Source organism: Fulmarus glacialis, unplaced genomic scaffold, assembly GCF_000690835.1.
Source record: "Fulmarus glacialis isolate BGI_N327 unplaced genomic scaffold, ASM69083v1 scaffold40771, whole genome shotgun sequence".
Taxonomy (NCBI): domain Eukaryota; kingdom Metazoa; phylum Chordata; class Aves; order Procellariiformes; family Procellariidae; genus Fulmarus; species Fulmarus glacialis.
In genome coordinates, this window is record NW_009194224.1 from 594 (window position 1) to 25,025 (window position 24,432).

The 24,432-nt window shown below is 39.0% G+C and overlaps 1 protein-coding gene across 1 annotated transcript in view; it reads left to right on the plus strand.

Annotated features, from left to right (window-relative positions):
* Positions 1-1,560: 1,560 nt before the first annotated feature.
* The window catches only part of LOC104072207 (leucine-rich repeat-containing protein 16A-like), a gene marked incomplete at both ends in the record, with an annotated part of 33,716 nt that continues 10,844 nt past the window's right edge, over positions 1,561-24,432 (plus strand). Inside the window, 9 exons of the mRNA XM_009587702.1 lie at positions 1,561-1,620; positions 3,891-4,012; positions 6,039-6,136; positions 6,494-6,564; positions 6,694-6,767; positions 11,956-12,031; positions 14,630-14,718; positions 19,949-20,043; positions 23,719-23,805. Coding sequence (XP_009585997.1) covers positions 1,561-1,620; positions 3,891-4,012; positions 6,039-6,136; positions 6,494-6,564; positions 6,694-6,767; positions 11,956-12,031; positions 14,630-14,718; positions 19,949-20,043; positions 23,719-23,805 — 772 coding nt within the window. The remainder of the gene's footprint in view (positions 1,621-3,890; positions 4,013-6,038; positions 6,137-6,493; positions 6,565-6,693; positions 6,768-11,955; positions 12,032-14,629; positions 14,719-19,948; positions 20,044-23,718; positions 23,806-24,432) is intronic.

The following is a 24,432-nucleotide window of genomic DNA, read 5'->3' on the forward strand; positions in this document are numbered from 1 at the left end:
AATAAGTGAAACGAAGCACGTGAAGACTCCTCAAAAACTTCAGAGTAAAGTTTGGTCACTGTTAGATCTCTGATGGAAGATGGACTTCGCACAGAAATGGCTGAGGGGTGCTTATATCTTGCGATGCTGTCAAATCATGAGGGCAACCGAAGGGAAAAGAATTCAGAAAATAGGTAACAAAGAACAATAGACAATAATAACATCTTCAGTCTCTGCAGCGGTGAGTGGGTAATGTAGCTAAGTGCTTAAAAAAGGTCGTCTTTTTCATTAAAGCCCCCTAAATTTCAGTGTATTCTAAATCATAACTATTTTAACTGGAATTTTGTGGGCAGCTTCATCCTGCGGTAACACTGTTCATGACTACTTACAGATTTGCCAGTGAGACCTTGGCATTTAGGAGATCTCCCTACTATCTCGCTGCTTTCTGGAAAACTTTTAGCTGGTTCTTATGGTTGGAAACTGGTACTTTCCCGACTTCTGTGCTCTTGTAGCCTTTGTGGAGGGGGAGTCTTGAGAGCTGCATCTGGGTTCTAAGCACCCCAGGAGTCATTCAGGGTTGTCTTTTAAAAAGATTGCCACAAATACAGAAATAGAATAATATGGTGTTTGCCAGTTAACCTGGGAGCACCCTGACCGTGAACCTAGGATAAGATAAAGTACAGGAAACTTTGTGCAATTCAAACAGTCTGCTCAGTTACAATGGTTTTAATGATAAATAAAAGGAAATGACCATGCTAATGTCTTGCCCTGTATTTATGATTCAGTCCAAGAGGTTTGTTTCTTTCTGTATATCTCAGCTGTCAAGATGTTTGTCTACGTAGTTGTGAATTCCAATCTTAGCACACTCCCTGTAGCCCTAGATTTGTCCTTGGAGAAGAGGACTTTGTGCCTTCTTCTAAGCTTCCATTTGGATTCAGTATGTTCATCCTTCTTCCCTGCCTATCCTGACTGTCGTCCAGATAACCCACTCAGGCAAAGCTAATGTAGTATTTCCTCTTGAACTTTTACACATACTAAAGCAGTCTTGAGCATTTATATATCTTTATCTGTATCTATCTTTATATGGTATTTTAATTTTTTTTTGTATATATAAAAAAATTGTGTGTACATGTCCCTTCAGCCCCCGTACAGTAGAATTTTTCACATCTATGATCAGCGTAACTAATGAAAGAATAATATGTGATGATGTTAAGTATTGTAATTAATGATTATTCAGTCACAAGAGTACACATCAGCAGGGTATTGTGTAAACAATGTTTTTTATAGTAAAATTTTGTCATAAATTTTATTATAAGCTTATGTGCTTATAGCTTGCAGTAAAAGGTCCAATGTGATATTCCTATAACCTCTAATAACCATTTGAACTTGTAACAAGCAAATGTAAATGTTCTTTTAGTGTAAAATGCAATCAGATATTAACAAATACTTAGTGTCAATTACAGAAATTAATGTGAAATAACAGTAGCCTCACTCAAGGTTTTCTTGACCTCATTGAAAAATGTAAGTGCTCTTTAAAATAAGATGTTTGCACTAATGTGGCATTTTCTTTTTTAACTACAGTTAGAACTAACTTTCAGCTACTTGGAAATCCAAGGAGTAACTTCCAGTAAACCCGGTCAGGTGAGTGTATTCTAGATAAAAGATACTTGTTTACTCATTGCTAAATCTGTTCCAGTCAAGGAGGTAATGCTCTAACATGCAGGCGTCCCCATCCGGGGAGCACACTGTATGTTTGCATTCTTACATTCATGATGCTTTAAAGTCTTAACAATAATGTTAAGAATTTAGAGAGTCAATTTTAGGAATATGTTGTGCAGGTGGGATGACAATAAGAAATAAATTTTTTTCCTAGTTCAATATGGTACAAGTTTTCATTTGTATCGTTAAGTGAATATTTTTCTCAAGGATGATAAAACAGTGGCAGCTGGTATATAATCATCACCATGCAAGCTTGAGTGGCTTCTGTGGTGTATACCTTTATGGTGAAGCCAAAAACTACTGCTTACATTGCAGGCAGAAATTATTTGCTTCCAACTATTCTTGGTGCCATAACTGAATACAACACAAAATATATTTGACAGCAAGTTGTGTGCCCAAAAAAGTGAATGTCAAAGAGGAGATGCTGAAAAGAAGAATGCCTTTAATACTTTTTTCATTCATAAGATGAACGTCTTGACAAGATTTGACAGTTCAATTATATCAGAGTCTTCATGTGCTTCATGTGTGTTTGGCTTTTAAAGAGCTTTTTAAAAATAGGTGCATCTGACACTTTATTTGAACTCTGAAAAGCTCTCGTTGTGTTTAACATGTCATCTTTTTAACCTGGCTTTTGAAGCTTTCCTTAAAGGAGGGAAAAAAGGTCCAGATGTTTACTATTTTAATGGGGAGACATTTAGTAAATTCTGTGTATGTTTTTGTGGCTTTATTTATTTAAGGTACTAAAATGCCATGGTAGCTAATGTTAATTATTCCTGGAGGCATAGACAATCACTGTTGCAGCCAGGTTTACAAGGGATTTTCAGCAGCGTCACTTAGCATACTATTTTCCTAAAGTATATTTTAAGGTTTTGCATATTTACATTCATTTGTGTTTTAAATGTGTAAGGCTTATAGCTGAAGGCAGGCAGCAATCCTAGATTATTGCTTGCGGGGCAAATGGTATTGTTGCAGTATTCCTGCAAACAGCATGTTACATCCGTGATACCTGAAGGATGTGGTCTTGTGCTAGGCATCTCGCAGAAAGCTATTAAGAGCTTCCCACTGTAAAATAAGTGAACAAATGGACAGAGTAATATAGGGAAATGTTGTGTTAATATTGGTGACAATGAAAAACCGTAGTCACTTGCCCACTCACTCACTCATCTTCAGGGAGTGACAGCAACAGGTTCAGAAAGGAGTTGAATTGGTGGGAAGAGGTGTGAAGATTCTCGATGTGCTTTTGGGATAAATACAGCCTCTTCAGGGGTTATCCTGGTGATGACCCTTGACGTGAACTGGGAAACAAAAGAGCCCTGGGAACCACTTTCAATAAAAAACAATCTTATGTAGCATACCACGCAGTGTCCTCTCTCATACTGTCTATCTACAATTCTTATTTATTCCTAACGTTAGCTTCTTACTGTGCATGCACAGTTCCTCATCTAAAAGTTTATGACTTGGGCTGTGCTAAATATTCACACTGGAGAAGACAGAAACATTACATTGCTTCCTGTGTTGCAGCTGAAAGCAGCTGCAGACCTGATGTGTCAGTTTTACAGTAATCTGATTTGATTCTGAACACTCAATATATAACAGAGATAGGCTGCAAAAGACTTTAATTTTTTCCCCTCGCTGAAGCACGTATCCCCGAGATGACAGGACCGTTATGTTAGCTGAGTTACTGCTTCATCTCAACCGGGACAATATATTACCGTATTACATTTTCTTAAACGGCATAGGTCAAAGCATTAGAGCTTTTCCAGAGGATCACAGCCATTAAAGACTTTTACTTTTTGCTGGAGGAAGCAGGCCCTGCTTGTTCAATAGTTTCCTCTCAGGCTGTGCTTGCTTCTCCTGGTGTTCTGGGTCGTGTTTCAAAAGAGGACAATGCTGTGAAAAGATCTTGGTTTTCAGAGTGTCAGCTGAGGTCAAGATCCTTTGAAACTTTTATTCCCATGGGAAACAGAGCACTGTTAGGAGAAGCAAAGTTTGAGTACGGGGGTCTTGTACATTCAAGAAACTTCTTGTACTTTAAGAAACTTTACGTAGAGCATTGTTGTGTTATGTCTTAAAGAATAACAGATTCCTACCGGCTTGCAAAGCATTCAGCTGGCATTCAAAATGCTCTCCTTTTTAAATGGACATGAATTATATGATACCCGGTTCCTGCCCTCATGCTCTCTTATTTACAGTTGATTATGGAAACTGAGAAATGCAGCATCTCCATGAAGATGGCATCCTCGGAGGATGTGAACGAGGTGCTGGCGCACATTGGGACCTGCCTCAGGAAGATATTCCCTGGACTCTCGCCAGTGTAAGTGTCTTTTAGGGCACCTCTAGCGGCAACAGATTGTATGGAAAGGGTGACAAGCCACCACTTTTTGTCCACGGGTCTCCCCGCTCTGACCTCAGAAATGCACTGAGGGTATGAGAAACACCTTGAGGCAAGCACTAAGCTTTTATGCAGGTATGTGACAGAATCAGGAGGCAGTGCAGAGCATAGTAGGATATGCATGCTCTGTAGGGTCAAAAGAGTCTTTGTTTTGAAGGAGCGATGCAGGTATTTGGAGTCTTAAGTTTTCATTTTACCTTATCGCCTCTCCAACCTCAGGTATAGCTTAGGTTCTGGCTTTTTGTTGTAATTTACTCCTTTCCCCATAAACAGTTGTGATATTCAGTGGGGTGTTTTGTTTTGTTTTGTTTTTTTCCCTAGAAGTAAAATCTGAGTTGGGAGAGGAGGGAAAAGTTCTGTTTTCTTTCAGTGTTTGTGAAATGATGCACATAATTGGGAGCCTTGTTCTTCAAAACTGAGCCCTGGGCAGTCTTGTCATATACTTTCCATGGTGTAACTGGCTCCTTGGATCATACATCTCCTGCTCTAGCTTTTTTGCTCTGCTTCTTTATGCATTGTTCTTGCCTTTGTTTTTTTTTTTTTTTTTCTTGTATCTGTGCCTCTGAATTTTATCATCTTGCAGCAATTCTCAGTAGTTTTTCTTCATTTTATTTTATTTCTTCTCTCTGTACTTGCCCCATCTTCATCACTCCCTACCAGATCATGCAGCTCTACTATTACTCTCTTCAGCTCCTGGTTTTCAGCAATATTAGAGAAAGTGGACTGTGTGAAAGAATTTTCCAGGGCACATTGATCTTTTGAAGTGAGCTTTTGTAACAGACATTAGATGTGAACGGTCAGGCTAAATTTACATGTTTTATTTTGGGTGCATGTCTTTATTATTCACCTTTCCTGTAGGTGGGATAGGAAATCAAGTTCATAAACTCCGACTGACAGTTTCTTTTTTTTACTTCCAGTTTATCTCTGTGGCAGTATTATTAACTGCCTTAATGGAGATCAAGCTCTTCCTTCAAAAAGCACACATACAAGTGAATATTTGTGAGCAGGTTTGCCATAAAACCTCGGTAACGATGTGAGAAATGTAGGCAAAAAGGGTAGAGTGAAGAGGGCTGCAAGGCTGTGGGTGTTTGTCTGGGTCTTTGTCTGTGAAGCCTTGAGACCTATACATGTTTTCTCTGGGCTTTCTTGAGAACATTGCTGGAGCATTTGGTGTAGCTGTATGGAGAGCTTGGTTCCCGGAAAAGAAATCAAACTTCTTGCTCTCCTCTCAGATGGCATTACTTTCCAAGATGAAGGCATTGGAGTTATGCAGATCACATAAGGCCAGAACAAGCAAAAAGGGGGAAAGAGGCTTCTCCCATTAATATCTTTTATTAATTCTTTCCTTCTTTCTTTATGGAATTCTGCAATTTATGAGGCAGTGCTGTCATTCAGAAAAACAAAGAGTTTCATTTTTTAAAAGGTAGGAAGGGATCATGTTTTTGTTTAGGGGAGGAAGAAGACTAACAAATTACAAAGATTGGAGCTGGGTTTCTAGAGTGCGGCCTAGAGGTCACATGTAGCTACTCAGCATGCTCTGTGGCTCTTTGCACCACAGTGTTTTTACTGCATAAAAGCACTGTATAAACAGCAGCGGTTTCAGGGTAACCAGTAATACCATGTCTCTCCCCTATTTTGGGCATCCTTGTGTTAATCGAGGGCCACAAGTCTGCTTAGCTTGAGTGATCCTGTCACAGAAAAGGGCTCAGTTGCTCCAGTGGTCACTGGGTTAATCATTAGAAAGAAAGAAGAGACAAATAAATGTTACTCCTGCTGGGCGGCATCACAATGTGTGTGACTTTTAGGCAGAGAAGTGAGTTGTATTAAAGATGGTAATTCTTCCTATACACTCATTTAAAATTGTACTTGAAATAAAGAAGATTTATTAATTCAAAAATACTTTCAAAGTCATGAATGATTTTTTTTTTTCCCCCTCTTTTGTATCTAGGAGGATTCTGAAAAAAGTAACTATGGAGCCTTCAGAAAGACTGACTAATCTCCAGGCCTTGTGGGACAGTCAGACAGTGGCAGAACTTGGACCTTGTGGTGAGAATGAATTTAAAGGTTCAAATATAAAAAGGCTAGAATTGCAATGTCAGGAAGTTTAATTCTATTTCTGGCAGAAGCTTGTAAAGATGTAATTAGTTTTAAGGTGTAATTAGTATGGAGCAGGCTTCTGATTGGTAGGTGAAGGCACTATTTTAAGCTTTCTTGCAACCTGCCGGGCAAAGATAGGATAGTCTCAGTTTCTTTCAGCAGCACAATGGACAGCCTTCTGAGAGAAAAAGAGAGTGAGTTTTGAAAGAGTGGATCTTTAAGTATAAGTATTAAAGTATCCTTTTAAATGTTTGTTTGTTTGCTTCTTTTACTATTATGTTAAATACTCTCTTGTGTTGTTCTTAGGAGGCTTTTCGCAAATGTATGCCTGTGTTTGTGATTGGCTTGGATTTCCGTATAGAGAAGAAGTACAGTGGGTGAGTACATGTCTTGTTCTGGAGCTCTTTTCAGCTAACTGTACAAATGATGAAACAGCATGTAAATCATAGTACTTGGAAAAAAACAACAGTTCTGTAAAGATGTATTTGGTTATGTATTTTTAACAGGATGTCGATACGATTTATCTGACACAAGATACCAGAGAGTTGAATTTGCAAGACTTCAGCCACCTTGACCACAGGTAAACAATATGCAGTAATGATGCTAATATTTTGCAAACTTTCCTTGTTCCCCCTCGCAATAGGGTTCGCCTACCCTTGCTAAAGTGGGATGGTCCCATACCTGTTACTTGAATGTGTAGACCTCTGAAATGACCATCTGTAGCATTTTTAGTTTTCAGTACAAAGCTGCTGTTTTTGCACGAAAGCCCCATGGAGAGCACATTTCATTGAAGAGCCTAAGAAGATAAATATATTTTGCTATTGGAAGCACTCCAAAAAGTTAGCAGATAGATACTTTTCCTGTGATGGCGCATATAAGAGCTCAAATTCAGCAGAGAAAACATGCAACTACATCTGGTGGGCAAAGCAAAAAAGGGAATTATGCAGTCTTTACTTATGCAAAATCTTTTTCTCATGGTGTACACAGTAAAGGAAATTATTTTTCTCAGCAAGTCAGTAGAAGGTTTAAGTTGTTCAACTGAATCCCAGCCAGTAGTTTCTCCACTTACAATAGACACCATCAAAAATATGTACTTCCAGAAAGGAACTAACTGAGGGTAATTTTACTATGAGGTGCTGAAACTTAGCTAAGTGTTGTATTTGGTTTACTGAATTTAGCTGGCTGAGAAAATTGGATTCTGAGAAAGTTGAATCTGAAGATATTTAAATAGGAGGAAATGGGAGGAAGTCTTAACTAAAATCCATCATTATACAAGGAAAATGACAAATTTAAGAAACTGTAAATAAGATAGAGAAAGCATTTGTTTCTTTGGGAAAGCCCAGTGGAAGAATTAAGAATCTGTCAGAAGTACAATGTTAAAATATTATAACAGGAAGGCTGAACTTGGAGGTAGGTAAATAAGAGTATTTTGCCACAGCATTCTTTGCAGCTTTAAGCTATCTAGTATGTAAACTCACAAAAAATCCCACTAAAATATTTACTCAGCTTCTGTGATGGGTTTTCACAGTCTGCACTGAATTCCCGTGGCAAAGTTACTAAGCTGTACCTGTGTTGGCTAATTCAGAATGTAACTCGAACAAGACTACAGGGCTGCAACTAGTGTGTGACTGATGTAGCCAAAGACTGTTTGGTTAAGCCTTGCTGAGGGAAGATAAGGAAGGGAATACTCTTCAGCACAAGCAAACGTAGGACAAGAACATAAGAATGCTTTAAACATATTGCAAGGTGGAAGTACTGAGAAGACTATGGGGCATTCTTGAGAAAATGACTTACAGATACCAGCTTCAATAGAAATTAAATGTTTGAACAATTTATTGGGAGTGAAAAATATTACTTATTAGGAAAGAGTAGATAGAAGAAGTGTTTTAAGTATTTAGAATATCTCAGCTGGTTCAAATGAGTTGGCTTTCGGAAAACAGAATAATGGGTTTGTTGCTTCACAGAAGCTTTTCATTGAAGTATACCTTACGAAATTGACATCACTGAGGAAATATATTTGTGTTGTTAATAAAAGTCTTTATTAAATGTCTCATAATTGTGTAAGTCCAAAGATTCAAAACAAATTTGGAGCCATTCAAATGCTGTGGAATCCATCTTGTGATGAGAGTTTCTACGTGTTGAGGACTGAACTGAGAAAAAGGTTTTGGACTGAAATTTCAAGAAAACTAAATTTTGTAGGAAGCCGAAACCTTATGTTATTCATTAAAAATACAAATTAGGATCTGAGATCCCAGTCAATTCAAGAATGTATGCGAGTGTTTTGTGATATATTTGGCACAGTGAGAATGCTATAAATTAATAATATGCCATCATGCTTTGGATTTTGAGAGACTGTTGTATATCTTGTCCACCTAATTTTTGGGATTGCTGAAACTTTATACTTCATGTTGTGGAGTAGCTCTGAAGAGAGGTAGGATGGGTACACTGGTCTCTAGATACAGGGGCTATGCATTGCAAAAGTAAACAATTTGTGTTTTTCCTGGTAAAGCATGTCTGTTAGAGGTCAACATAAGATGGCATGAATTATAGATGAATGTAGGTTCCCAGAGTGCCTGACACTTAGAGTGCATTGCGTGGCTTGCCACATGGGAACATGACTTCTGAGGTTTCATCTGAAGTTATGTTGTGCTGCGAACCATATAATTGTTTTAACAACAACAACAACAAAAAAAAGACTCAAAGTGAACAGGGCTTATTTAACTCAGTAGCGTAATTTTCATCTGTGTAGCATATGTTTTAGCATATTTGGACATTCAGAAAATTGTCGGAAAAGCATGATTGGGTAGATTTTTTTCTTTGCACTGTTTAGATTTCTTGCCGTCTTAAATACGCTGGGGGACAGAGATGTTGAAAAAACATGAAGGCATTAGTGAAGCTTGAATGTTATTGAAGCTTGGAGAGATTTTCTGCATTCCAGAAGAACAGAATCTGTTTTCATTTTAAGATGGCACAGATTTGTTTTGTAAATCTTAACTTTATTCTGGATGGTAATTTAGTAAACAAATAAATATAAGCAACTCAATATAACTCAGTGAGGGAAAGTTATGAGAAGGCCCTGCTTTTGGAAATGGTCATTAGCGTTCTTTCATAGTGTATTGCAAAAGAATTCAGATCATTGTTAGTACCACATCTAGAATTTAATAGAATAAAGTGAATAAAGCAGTATATAATTTTGAAAAGGAAAACTCAGTAAGAAGTGCAGTGAGGTTAGGCAAGCTCAAAGCAAGAGGAGGAGTAGAAGTAAATTCCTAAAGGACCCTCATTGGTCAGAAGCACCTTCAAAAATTTCAACAAAATGAAAAAAAGATTAAACTATATAGTTTCTCCTTAAAATCACATGGTAGAATCTGATAAAGCGAAGTTTCTAGACAGTAAGGCTACTGCAGAACGGGCAGAGGTTCCACTATCTTCAGGCACGTGGGGAGGAAGGGGGGTTGGGGCGGGGTGGGGGTTTAGCAGTTGGTGTTACTGAAGTGTGCCAGTATCTGTGCTCGTCTAGGGTTTGAACAAACAGGCCTTGAATACTGCAGAACACTAAACTATTTAAAGATGAGAATTTGCAAATCAACTGGGTCGATTTGTTTTAAAATATTCCTGTCCTGCTGCAGCAATGTTTCTTTAACTTCTTGAAAGTGTGATGGTTTTCCCACTAACTCTGAGCACCCCTGTCCTTCAGCCGTTTCCCTCCGAGGCCTGGGGAGGAGAGGGGAGAAAAGGATGGCCTCAGGCAAGTTCTGCCTGCAGCCACTCTCCTGCCCAGAAGGTACTGAGCTCTTGCCAGCCCTCCAAGCTGGCTTACCAGCTCCCTGGTAGTGTAAACGCTTGCAGCCAGTGATCCCCGATCGTTGTCCCTCTGTTTCTTTGGAGGAACTGGTGCTGCTGCACACGGCTGAAATACATTTGCTGGTGGTGCCTTCTGCCTCTTTTGGGGGTGGTGGCCCACAGCGTGAACAGCTCTGCTCCACCAGTGTGATGGTGGTACCGTCAGCCTGTCCAGCGTTTGCCCTGCAGCATTCGCCACCAGCTGTGGCTGGCTGGTTACCACTGGGTGGATAAACCAAAATTACACCTGAAAAATGACTCTTATGTTCATTCCACTTCCAAGGCAAAGGCAGTGGCAAAAGGGACATCAAAGCTGCTAATTCATTACCACCTTACTGATCGCTCCAGGGAAAGGCAAAGGAGGAACAAACCTCTATGTGGACATTCCTTACTCCACAGCAAGGTTCCTGCCTGCCCAGCCTAAGGGGGAAAATACCTCTGGGTTGGTTTTCACCCCACAACATTTCACGAGTCGTTGCTGCTTTACATGGAGATAAAGTGTGTGTGTGTGTGTAGGAACAAAAACAATGTGGTGGACGGAAATAAATCTATACAATTCATGAAGCTGATAAGGCTCTACTGTGCCAGTGGAAATGAATTCACCACGAGACTTCATGTGTGCTGTGAACAAGGTGGAAAACAGGCTTAATCCTTGAAGGGCACCACACACTACTAGTTCCTCTGCAGGAGTGTGAAAATGGTCTATTTGCATGAGCTTCACAGTTGGTGGGCTGCGGTCTTTTGCTTCAAAATGCCGCACCTTCTTGCTGTTACCTTAGTGATGGGCTTGTACTTCCAAATCTAGAAACTGCAGTTCCCAATATAGCCTGCTGAAGGCTTGTCCATATGATGTTGTCTTGTCTCCTGGCTTTCCTACGTGTTTAACAACCACCCTAAAGTGTTTAAATGTTCGTGGAGGAAAAGGGAAGGAGAGGAAGAAGGAAGATGTGAGAAGGGTGCTGCTTGTTTAGTGCAGATCTGTCGTGCATACCTGCATATGTCCTGAATGAAAAGCTGGGGGCGGGATGGGACTAGCTTATAAAAACCAATACTTATAAATTTCTTCCTGCAAAAACTGAGTCTCAGATGGCACTGTTTCGCTGGTCGGATACGTTCATGTATGTTACAGCTCCTGTAACATACATGTTTTCTTAGAAACAGAGGTTTCTAAGAGAAGTCCAAGTGTAGGTGTATATATGTATTATATATGTTGTGTCAAAATGATCCAAGTGCTGTGCCGCTGTGCTGCTGGTACTTGATGGATGATTCTGCTGGGTGGTAGCATACCGACATGACATTTATCAACGTCTGTTATTGGAGCAACTTAACAGAGGGAGAGCAGATCACATTGAGAGGCTTGGAATGAAGAAGACAGGAATAATTTAGAATTTAATTTGTGAAATCCCTTTTACAATTAAGGAGGCGTTGTGCTGAAAGTCGCATTATCCTTTTGCAGGTCTCCTGCTTCCTGCGGGAATTTAACTATAGATATGAGACAAGGAGGTGTTCTCTAGAAGCATTCAGTCATGGAATTATATTAAATCATCAGACTGCCAAAAAGCTTTTTAGTGTCATGCTCAATTATAATTAGAGGTGATTAAGAAGCTTAAATATGTCACAGGCTGAAGAAAAAATAATGCTAAAAGTAGGAATGGCAGCCCAGACAAATTCCTAGTTTAAAAATCCATGCTAGAATGGATGTCAGTTGGCCAGTCAAAAATTTGTGTTAAAATACAAGACAGAGACACAGCTACTGGTGGTGCTCGTTTTTTTAGAATACAGAGCTTTCTGTAATGGGAATGGTAGGCAATTAGCATTGCAAAAGCATGGGGAATTAGGTATGGAAGAACACTTAAGAGATTGTTTCAAATAACGAAAGCCGACAGTTATATGAAATGTGTGTAAAAGCGTTTTTCTTTTTCTAGAGACTTAATACCTATAGTTGCTGCTCTGGAGTATAATCAGTGGTTTACAAAGCTGTCGTCCAAGGATCTGAAATTAGTAAGTAATAAATTGAAAATGTATACCTGCTCCTACCAGGCTGTGCTGTGTTTCAGAGGATGCTATTACATTTTTCAAGGTGGACTTTTTTAGGCAAGTACAACTGGGCAATCTGTTGAAATTTTTTTTTTCTCTTATCATATCAGGAAAATATAAACTGTTGGATAGTTAATTCATGCCATAGAAACACTGCTGGGAGTCAGGTCTTGTCAAAATTTCAAGTGAATAAAGTTTGAAAACTTTGTTGGGCAGTAACAGTAGCCCATGAAACTACTTTGTTAGGCGTTGCTAGCTCCCTCAAACAATATTGGGTGACTAAATAGGAAACTAACTCTAAAGCAGCCAGAAATCTCAGTTGCTTTTTGGAGGTGGAAAAAAAATATCAGGATTCTGTTTTTTTCTCACATAAGAAATAGGGTTTTCCTCTTAATTTTCATTGCAACTTGATGAATTTTTCTCCCAGTTGTCTGAAGCTAACCCTGCATAGTAATGAGTACGTAGTGATGTGTGACATTGATACTCTTTCACATCAGTTTTCTTTCTGAAAAGCAAAAAGGGGGCAAGTCTAAACAAATTGGACTACTGAAGAAAAGGCCAAGAAAATCAATAATTAGGTGACTTTTTAAATATATCAAAATATACTGTTTCTTCTAAACTTGAAAGTTTATAGTCACAGGTGGAGTTAGTGGTTTGAGAAATTGCTTTCACGCATCCAGAAGCTTTCGTCCTCAAAAATGAAGGTTGCTTCTCGTCTTGTTTAAATTGATACAATTTTATTGATCTGAAAATGCTCTTATTGCATTCCTAAACTATCATTTTCCATGAAAATTCAATAGAAACTAGCTTATGTGATTCTTGGCAGAAGAGTAGGCAAAAAACTTTTCTTTTTTGCTGGGACATCTTACTCGAAATTATGCAGAGAATGAAACTGGGGGTATTTTTAATCCTGTTGTAGTTCACTGTTAAAATCACCATTGTTAAAAGGTACAATGCAATTAATCAGTTTCTGCTTCAATGAAATGAGATAGTTTGCTTAGTTGGAAGACTGGCCAGCGTAGTTTGCTTAGAACAAGAACTGGCCGTATTATCTGTCTGAGAGATTTTTACGTGAAAGTTTTTTGGAATTCTTAGCAACTTTTCTGTGGAAAACAAATAAACTTTGTCAACCTTGAAAATGCACCAATTCCTTAAAAAAAACCCAAACAAACCCCACCACCAAACAAACCAAAAAACTTTATCTTCCACACATTCCATTTTCAGTCAAAAACACCAGGAAAACATAAATTGTTGGACAGTAAATCTGTGCCATAGGAGCACTGCTGAGGGTCAGTATGAGGTCAGACATACCCGGAGGCCATTGAATGCTTTATGCTTCATGAGTCCCACTCTGACATTGTGTTTGATAGATGGTATCCATAGTGTTTTTATAGTACATGCATGAAACTTTCCACTTGCAATCATGCTGCTGTAGAAGCATTGTGGTAATATTCTGAATTACTGAAATCGGAGGGCAAAGATAAAATGGGGAAGATGGCTGAGTTGACAGTCTTTAGAAAAAATTGTCACCTTTACTGTGTAAAGGATTAATAAGATTTTATGTGTGTGGTAGATTAGTTCTTTTTCTTTTTAGGAGATTCAATTCGTTAAAAACTTAAAAAATCCTAGAAAGTATCAGACTGTCATTAGAGACTCAGACGTCCCAGGTATAAGTGTCACCTTTTTTTAAAGGTGGATGACAGAATAGTTTCAGTACTTCATGATCATAACTGAAATTCAGCTTTGGACTTCACATGAATGTTGGTTAGTGCATGCTGTGAAGAAAAAAAAAAAGCAAATCCAGAAGCAAAATAAAAGATTATAATAAAAGATTATGAGGTACAGAGTTCACTGTACGGCTTTTGAATCACTGAGGTTTTATATCTCTATTTAAATAAGCACAGCAAACAAACTCTTTTGTAATCATGTTTTGTTCATGGTACTTGCAAATGTCTGTGCAAATTCTAGAATCCAACAACAGTGAGATCATCAGATGGGATTTACTTTTATGTAGGTTGGGAGAATTCATACTGAAATACATTGACGCTTAAGCACTAGTCCTTAGCAGTCCTTTGGAGGACCTGTAGCTAGAGTGCTTTTGCTCTTGAGTTTTTTGGGATTTTTTTTTTTTTTGTCTGCCTTATAACATCTTTCTCTGTGTTTAGTTGTCATTCCTGGTCAGGCTTTATTCTCCTTTGCACTAGTTGCCACTTTCTTCTGAAGGATTAGCATGCATATGAACGAGATTTCCTTAAAAATTAAGTGAGCATTTTTTCTGAATCACAGGGTTTGGGTTTTTTACTATCATTATAAAAATTCTGCCGCCTATGATTAGATTGATTAAATGACTCGCTTTTAGTCTGCCTCTCGCTTCCCTGAGTCTTCTCCAGAAGTCCTCTGTTGCCATCGTGACTCTCTCTCTGGGATGTTCCTGGTATTCTTACTTACTATTTATGTATGACAAAAAGCTGATCACAACCTGGATCCCATTACGATGTACGGCTTATAACTCAATAACACATATTTGCGTTCTTTAATGCTGTTCTGTCTTTTCTGTTGCAGTCCACTGATGTCTGTGAGCAGATACTGCGAGTGGTGAGTAGGTCCAATCGATTGGAAGAACTGGTATTAGAGAATGCCGGGCTTAGAACGTAAGTAATTCCTTTGAAATGTTGCATTAGTTACTGCTTACTCCCAGCAAAAAGGATGTGTGATGTGTGTTAGCCAGCATAAACATTAAAAAAACCTCATGCTTGACGTTTACCTTGTTCTGAGGAGCCTGTAGTCACGAGCTTGTCATCAGGTTTTTTGAAGGTTCCTTATGTCCAAGAAATCCCTTTAAACTGATGTGTTTTAAGATTCTGCCTGGAGAGTTGGATTAAGTGGAGCAAAATGGATCGGATAAGGGCTGTCGTGATTTAACCTGGCAGGCAGCCAAACCCCATGCAGCGGCTCGCTCACTCCCCCTCCGTCCCCAGTGGGATGGGGAGAGAATCGCAAGGGTAAGAGTGAGAAAACTCATGGGTTGAGATAAAAACAGTTTAATAGAAGAGGGAAATTAATAATAATAATAATAATAACGATAATGATAGAATATACAAAATGAGTGATGCACAATGCACTTGCTCACCACCCGTGCTGACCGATAACCAAGTAGCGATCGCTACTTCCTGGAACACACCTAACCATTCATATACTGAGCATGCCATCACATGGCATGGAATACCCTGTTGGCCAGCTGGGCCAGCTGTCCTGGCTATGCTCCCTCCCAGCCTCTGCTTGGTAGAGCATGGAAGCTGTCCTTGACTAGCAGGGTACTTAGCAGCAACTGAAAACATCAGTGTGTTATCAACATTCTTCTCATACTAAATCCAAAACACAGCACTAGGAAGAAATTTAACTCTATCCCAGCTGAAACCAGGACAGGGCATAAGCCCTAAATCAACTCATGCTGTTCGTCTCCAAATACGGTTGCCAATAGAAGTATGAACACCTTTTTGTCATTTAAAAAACAGTGTTTGCGGTTTTGTTAAAAAAAGCATATTATTCCATCTCGCGTAACAAATTATAGTTTCGTTCCCAAGAGAGCTGGTTTTATCTTACTGTGGATTGCAATTAGCAACTTTTTTTAAAGCAAGAAGGTAGATAATTAAGTTTAATGCCTTGCTGTAGCCTTGAAAGAAAGGTACATACAGGTAAGCCATACAACTTAATCCTTGCACATGTTTTAAATACAGTAAGTTGTAGTTACCAGATACTTGCTTTTTTCCCCTTTCCAAGGAAATAGAAGCAAAGTTCAAGGTACAAACTAGCCCAGCTGGAAGTATTTGTAGCTAGTTCTAGTGTTAGAGTAGCATCCAAGACCATGTAGATGAGATAAAGTGTAGTGCTAAAGAATTTTTATGTTAATTAAAAAAGCAGTTGAAAGTTGGGAGAAGCAGAACATTATACTAAATTAAAAATAAAGAAGGGAAACAAGCACAGGGAAAATATTTAGTGTGCTTTACGTTGTCTCCTTTTCCATTGTTTGGGTCATTTTCCCCTTTTTAAAATGCGTTTTGCATTGAAATACCTTTAAAAGAAAACTGCCTAAATGACACAGGAAGCTTGAGGTGGAGTTTGGAATTACACCCAAACTTTCTGATCATTAGTGCATTGCCGTTAATACCTGTCATTTCAAGCATAAGCACCTGAGTTTAATCTCGTTTTTCTTGCGGTATGTGCCATGAAATCCAGTGATAATAATGAATGTTAAAAGATATATTGACTACCTTTGCACATTGCCTACCTTAACTTACCGCAGTTGGATTAACTGGTTTCGGTTTTAACAGGACTTGACAGATAATCAACCTGTGACTTTGGTTTTCATGTCTCCATCTGTATGCCTTGGTGTGTATCTGCTCCAGTCAGCATTGTCTGTCTGTTTTTGTCAAGGACGCATTTATCGGTTTTGCCAGTTATCATATCTGCTTGCTAGGAGGAAATCCTCTTTTTACTGGGTATCTTCACTTCACATAACTTATAGACCAGTCATTTTTAATTAGCTGTGACAGACTGCCAGAGCAGGGTTAAGAAAGAGCTACCAAGAGCAGTGTTTTGAGAAATAACCTGAGCAGCTGCAAGAGCATATTTCCTCCTGCAGCAGAGTCAGTTTAAGGCGATTCCATTCTTTTCTACCTCCAGCCACTCATTTCTGTGATTTAGTTTGGGACATGGCCCCATAAACACTTGTCATTCTCCCATTCTGATGAGACAGCAAACTGTTGTGCAGGAGTAGTTGTAAGGACCCAGGACTAGGGAAATGTGGACTTGCTGTTGGAGAAAACAGGTTGTCAGATGGAACTCCCTGTCTGATGAGATTTGTGCCAGTTTAGATGCTCTTTAAAATTTTATCCCCATTGCCATTTCTTTAACAGACATAAAGGGTACAGTCTAGGTTATTTTGGATGGCTTTAATGCATAAAGCAAACAGTAGTGTTTTGGTAACTGTTAGGATGCTAACTAAGGTAGGTGATATCCAGATTTCAGGGAAAAGAGAATAGTTCAAGACGATCTGAACAAATGAGCTTGAAAAGAGAGTTACCTCCCTGAGGTGTTTTAGAGGAATGGGGCAATATATAATAACCAGAATATTCATTTCCATGAAACTGCAAGACGGATTCTTCAGTCTGCAAAGGCCTATTTGCAGGAGCTGGTGAAAATGATCTGTTTGTTGCGCTTACATGCTCTCTGAAAGCTGGCAGGCAGAATTTCTCTACTGCCTTCCACACCGTCCTCTGCAGCCCTGATCCAAAGGGAATGGCCAGCCATAACAGCAGGAACAACAGAGGTGCCTGCTGCTGGTACCCGAAGGGCCTTTGCCAGTGACGTTGCATCTCATCTTCCCTTGCTGGATGGGCTCTGAATGTCCTTAGACGTAACCGTGTTAGTTCCTCCCACACATGTCCTCTTTCTTCTGTTATAGGGATGTTGTCTAGACAGATCTTGAGAAATTGTTTTAATTGTCTGAGATTTCCAGATCTGTGGTATTCTCACCCTTGGTGAAATATCCTTACTCTGCCCTAGATGTAGTTAAATTGAGTCTTTTTTGGGTCTTACCTCCAAGCCTGAATGTCCTCGGTTCAGGCAGGCATGGCTGTGCAATGCATACAGAGTGAGTTTGATGCTTTATAGAAAGTGTCAGGTTTACATTGCATGCTGTGTGTCTGAAGTATGCAGCCAAAAAAAGCAGTAAATTTTAGGACTTAAAACAAAGAGTGGACAACGAGAGCAAGGGATGTTGCCCCATGAGCAGAGCCCAGGTGCCTCCATTTATGGTAGAGGCTGCGCAAGGAGTGCGGCAGTTGTATTAGTTTTTTCCAAAATGAGCTGTGGAGTCCCATGCGCTCTACATAAGTAATCCAGTGCTTTCTGGTGGCAGTCGATGTACTGTGCCTCTGCTAAGTAGTTCACACACACCCCAAGTGTATCCAAAAGGTTCTGGTAGTCCTACCTATATTGGTGGCAAAAGCTGGAGCAGAGTTTGTAAACAAGCCTGGAAATGTAGGCTGAACACTGTAATGACAAGAATCTGTTAGGGATAAAGGAAGAGGAGGAAACACCCCATGAAGAAAGTTTTTTTTGTTTTTTTTTTAACTCAAAACCTCATTTTTCTTGGCTGGACACAAGGAGCTTGATTCAATTGCCTAAGCACAGGCATCTAGTACCATTTGAAATGCTGGAGGGTATCCACACAGTGTTGGCAAATGTAACCGAGGAACTACAGGAGATATGTAGTCTTCTGCAGCAACAGCTGGTAGCAAAACAGGATACCCTGAGGCCTGTCAGGTGGCACAGATTCAAGCCCAGAATTTCTTTTTTTTGAGTGTTTGTATTCACATGCTGCTTGTATCTTGGGAAGAGAATACACTTTTCCTGAAGGCAGCACATCATCGTGCATTTGTAGCACTGGAACCTGGTCTGCCTCCAGGGGTCCATCTGAAGACATGGGGTTTCAAAGGGAGACTAAACTTCCATGGAATGTCTGTGCTCAAGTAGACCTTCCAACAACAGATAACCAAAAGGTATTGAAACTACTGCTGTCCAGTCTCCACTCTTTTCCAGAGACTGGAAGAGGATGCTACCCCCACTGCTATTCTCAGCACACAGGCTGATCACTTCCTCAGGATCTGTCCTGAGGAAAACGGGCAGTGTTAATTAGCACTATTCTAGCAATGTAACTGGTAGTTCTCCACCACTGGCCTAGAGGAGGTAAGATACTGTACTTCAAGGGAGAGAAAAAAGCTCTGTGAAGGAAGCTCAAGGGATATTTTTGATTTCTACCTCAGTATCTAACTTAGGTGAAGTAAGAACATTGAAATGACAGTCTCAGTTTAAAAAAAGCACACAGTAGGGCTAGTCCCTTAATGCATGAAAGCTTCCCAGTATGTACAAGGACAGAGGATTTGTCGTAGAGCTGGTAGCAGCCAACAGCCTTGTGACTTAATGCAAGGAGCATGTCTCCACCTGAGTCTGACAGTGTGGTCATGTAGGAAAACCCGAGCCAGCTTTGAACTTAGTGCTGTGGGTGGTGGCAGTCCAGCTGCAGCAAAATGCTCTGAGATGGGGCAGTGTTCCCTTGCCTCTCAAGTGGATTTGAAACAGAGGTAGGTCATGCTACTACAGCTACCTACCATACTTGGTTAAAGTTAGTTCAAAGCTATCTGTGCTACCTGGCCTGGCTGTTGTGAGCATTATAGAACTGATATATCACTGTCTCGCTTGGGACACATTGCTAGGACTGTGGTCAGCCAGTTATGTACTTTGATGCTTCTCACTGTAAAAAGAGGCAAGCAAAGACCAGTTCATTAGTGTGCTGCAGTTCTTTAAGAGTGTTATTGCTGCTGTTTTACAAGGTCAGAAATACTCCTAGTTTGTTGACCTTCTGGATATGCTGCAAAGCCCATCTGTTTGAGTGACTGTTGGTAGAGAGCTTCTGCAAGTGAGGGGGTTGGCTTGCAAGTGAAGGGTGGTAGTGGTATGCAAGTTGATGTATATATCCTACCCATGCGTGGCATGGAGGAGAAGGAAGATGTGGTCAAGTTTTAAGTTATTCTGTGTAACTCCTTTATATCTTCAGATCTTTATCAAAAGCAGTTTGAGCTTTGATTGAGTTCCCTTCAGTCTCTTAGGCCACAGAATAAATAAATAATAAAATAACCTGCTTTGAAAGATAGCAAATTAGCCAGATAAGCATTGTTTAAAGCTGAAAAATCCATTACTGCTCTGCAGTAGGATAGGCTGCTTCTGTCTAGTAATCCCTCGAAATTTTTAAACCTCTGAATGTGCTGTTGATACAGGAGATAACAGGAGTGTTTCTTCCACTCTCTTCTTTTCTTGCAGAGATTTTGCACAGAAACTAGCCAGTGCCCTAGCCCATAATCCCAACTCAGGACTCCATACGATCAACCTTGCTAGCAATCCACTTGAAGATAGAGGTACTGTAACATTTATATTTTTCTCTTCCTACAAATGTAATAGGAGGATTACTGCTGCTCCGTTCAGCTTTGCCTGAATAATAGATTATTGTTCTATGTGTAATGCTATTGTAAATACCTGTTGTTCACAAATGACTGAGAATCACTATTCTTTTTTGATTTATATGTATCCATTAGCTTGTTAAGAGATATTTAAATGTCTTAAACCAACCATGGATTTAATTAGATTTCATTACATTTTCATAGAGGTTTCTTTTAAAGGAAGATAGAACACAGTGACTGTTTAGGACTAGAGAGTAAATAAAGTGGCGTGCATTTTTAAAGGCAATGTAATCAGTTGAAAGATGAAGCATGAGGCAACTTTGTTGCTTGGATTATATTTTCCTGATGGTTTTGTGGTTTTATTTAGCCATAATTCCATACTTATTTTCAGTATTGAAACTATTCCTTTTCTCAGCTTTGTGCTAGTCCGTCGTGTTGCCAGTACTTGGCGATGTTCAGTAATACTGGCATAACTGGCATCCTTATGGAGCAAAGTGCTGTTGACTCCACAAGATGGAAAATCAAGCTGAACAACTCAGCTTTTCTCAGACTAGGCACCGCTAGGCATGATTTCAGTACATATCAAGTCAAGTCATTCCCCTCCTTTGTCTACTCTCTTTTTACCCGAGAGGCATTTATTTTTAAAATAAGGTTACATTCTTTCAGTCTGGAGTTGACCCTTCAGCGCTGCCCATGTGAGATTTCCATTTGCTTCGCTTAATGCATTCCAGGCACACAGTGTTCTGAGATCAGACTATCTGGTGCTCCTGTTGGGCCAGAAGAAAAATAAGAATTTTTTACAGTGAACCTTTTCTTGTTTTATTTGGTTTGTTTTGGGGAAACTTTCCAGTTTCTTTGCTGTCATGATTCAAAATGTAAAATCATTTTGGTTACAACCTGACTGACTCAGAATGTTGTTAACACAACATTCTGTTCTGTAGGTGTCTCTCCTTTCCCGCTGTTTCAGTGAGGAGAAAAAGATGGGAAGGTTTTTTTCCCCCTTCCTCTTTTGTATCTCTCTTCCTTTTGACTAGAAGCAAGTATGAAAATATTTTTGTTTTTAACTTATTCAGAGTAGGCTTTTATTTAAAATTGTTCACATGAATTGCTTTAGCTCTTCTGATTACCTCTTGCCTGCTGATTACCGCTTGGCCTCCTTAAGAATCCATATCACGTGAAAGCCAATGTTTTGCTGAAGAACATTATTATTACAGTGTGCCATAGGCCTAACTGCATTGTACAAAAATTTCTGTTGTAAGTTCAAAAAAAGGCTGTCACATTGTTGGTTCTGCTTTTGGAGAACTGTGTTACATGAAAGGTTTTTTTAAAAGGAACTCATTTTTATCTTGAAAACAAAACAAATGACCGCAGCATTTGGTAGATATTCTACAGTGCAGGGGATTTTTTTTTTTTTTTTAATTTGAAAACATATCAGTGTGGGTACTTTCTTTGCAACAAACCTATAGATTCAAACCATTTATCAGTATCCACATACAAGATACAAATGAAATGCAGAAACTACAACTTGGAGAAATTAGTAGGGTTTTGTCATTATCTCAGTCTCTCCTATCACATATGCAATTAAGATTTGACCTTTTCATTAAGAGAATTAGATAAGTTATATGAGTACTTAAAGAAAAATTAACTACAATTGCAATGGGCAAATATTGCAGCTTTTCAGTTTAAGAAAGATTTACTTGTCCTGTGAGCTGATATTCACTCAGTGTAAGGTAGATTTGACTTTATTAAACTGAAGAAGCAGCAAGCATTTCACAAGTAAAAGCTGGCATAATGGAGATTCATGTAAGCTTATGGATTTCGGAAAATATCTCTTGAAAAATCACCTGCAGGAACTGGAAGTTCAACCAGATTACTTTGCAATTATAAGGGAAATAAGAGTGGTGTGAATTATGGGGAAGAACATATCATTGTGCCTTCTTTGAACAAAAAAACACCCTAAGCTACTATATATTATTGAGTACCAATAAGTGAAGATGTTGTATTATTACATTAATTCCAGTAACGTGTGAAGTGTGTTTAGTTTAACTAAGGCATAGGACCTGGCTTCAGTTCAAATACAAAGCAGTGTTTATATGAAGAGATTTACACTGAGACCAGTCTCTTAATTTGTGATAGGTGTCCCTTTATGGTACTGTCAATATTTGTAAGACTGACGCCTGGAAAGTTTATTATCAGTCTTGGCTTTAAAATCTAGCCACGCTAAGGCGATGGGAGTTTTGCTTTTGGCTCTACTAGGATCAGGATTTAATCCCATATTTTGCTAAAAATAATGCAAAACAAACATACTGAAGCTTGGAAATACTCAAATTCAAAACTGTGTGCCTGGATGCAGTTAACTATACTTCTACCAATTAGAGCTCTCATCTCTGTTACGAGCTTAGCGAAAATGGGTGGCTTAAAGAGTGTTCAAGGGCCTGAGTGACCAGAAGCACTTTTTCTTTTCTGCACCTGATTCCCGTATCTTATAACTGTGTGGATCCTTAACACCTGGTGCTGGTAAGATGTTAAAATTGTTCAGCTTGGCTAGAGTAAACATATGTATGTCACATACTAGCAAACTATTTCACATCTGCATATGGGAGAAGGGTATCAGCTTTTTCATTTACTGTGTTTTGAAACAAGTGAAAGGCTTTACCCCCTTTCTCTTTACCCTTCTCTCTCCGAGTGAGTTGCTGTAGTGGGCTATATTTCACACCTCAGGTTAAGCCTGGAGTTTCTGTGTTGATTTATTCCTCTAATAAATATTTCATGGATTGGTTCCATTGTTATTTAGGATGTGCCCTCTTAATCAAATTTCAATCTTTTGCTTAAATGGAGGGATTAAATTTATGGAGTGTGGAACTTGGATACACTGAGAAAGGGCTTTAATGAAAAGTGCTTTTTGGTTTTTTTTTTTACTTCTGTTGGATTTGTGCTGAGATAGTCCAGTCTGTGTCAGCATCTTAATAGGTTTTTACTGTTCGGGATCGCAAGTGGTTGTAGCATTTCCAAGCCTGTGTCCTGGCTGGTAACCTGCAGGCTACTGTAAGGGAATTAAGTGGCCATTACGACTTGGTGGAGGTTTCAAACTCTTAGGATTTACCTCAGAAAAAGAGGTCAGTGTTAGCTAATGTGGGTGTCTCTCTTGCTTTGACAGCCCTTCCTTTTAAAAGAAAATAAAAAGTTTGAAGTTTCATGTGAAGTACCATTGTTGAGTTTTACTTTCTGTTTCTTTTTTTTATGGGTTTGTATTTTTTTTTTTTGCTGAACCATAAAGCTTCCAGGTTTCCCAAGTGCTGACTGTTTGACATGTGTAATATCTTCCCTTTGACTCCTTCTCAAAAGTATGTGTGCATTATATAGTTTTTAAACTACTTAAGTTGGCTCACTGATCATTAACAGCAAAGTTCGCTATCTGTTCAGTGGTTAGCAAAGAAGGGATCTTGACTACATCAGTCATTTCAAAGACTTATGGTCATAAAAAGACAGGGTCATTTTGGGCCCACCCCCACAGTGAGTGCAGTTCTTCCTCTAGCTCCACCAGTGCAGTTTGCCGCTGGTGTGATTGTTGGGAAAACCTACGATCACACAGTTAACCTGAAAACGTCCATTTTCTCTTTGCTCCTCCAACAGGTGTGTCGTCTTTGAGCATCCAGTTCGCCAAACTTCCAAAGGGACTGAAACATTTAAATTTATCTAAAACCTCCTTGTCACCTAAAGGTATGTTTTATAAGTATGCCTCTTTTTCTGTTCTAAAAGTTTCAGGCTTCCATCCTAATAATACCTTTTGTTACCAGATTATAAAGTAATTAATTCTGTAAATTATTTACGTGTGTATTCTCAACAGCACAGCTGCTTTTTTGCAGTCCTGAGTTGCTGAACCATGGGCTGGGTTCTGTGTCCCCTTCAGCGCTTTGAAAAACTCGCTTACTCGCTTCTGTAAGCTTTGGGCTTGAACCTGTATTGTAAAGAAAGATTGAATTTAGAATTGGCATAAATGATACATTTCATATATGCTTCAAAAAGATGTCTGAAGCAAAAATGTGTAAGCACGCAATTATTTTATGAAACCAAGTCTTGTGACAATGGATGTTAAGTGGTTTGCTCTGAGTAAAGACTTTTTTGCTTTATAATTTACAAATTTCCAATTTGATATTGTAATTGAAATGTATGTATATTTTAAAAGCAATAACAGTACTGAAACACAAGTCAGAAGCTTTCAGGGGTTTTTGCATTGCTGTTTTACAAATAATAGAGGCATTGACCTCTTAAACTGCGCAAACTCAGGGTGTCCTGTATAGAATATGAGTGTTAAAAACAGAAAAAATACACTGACATTATTGCAAC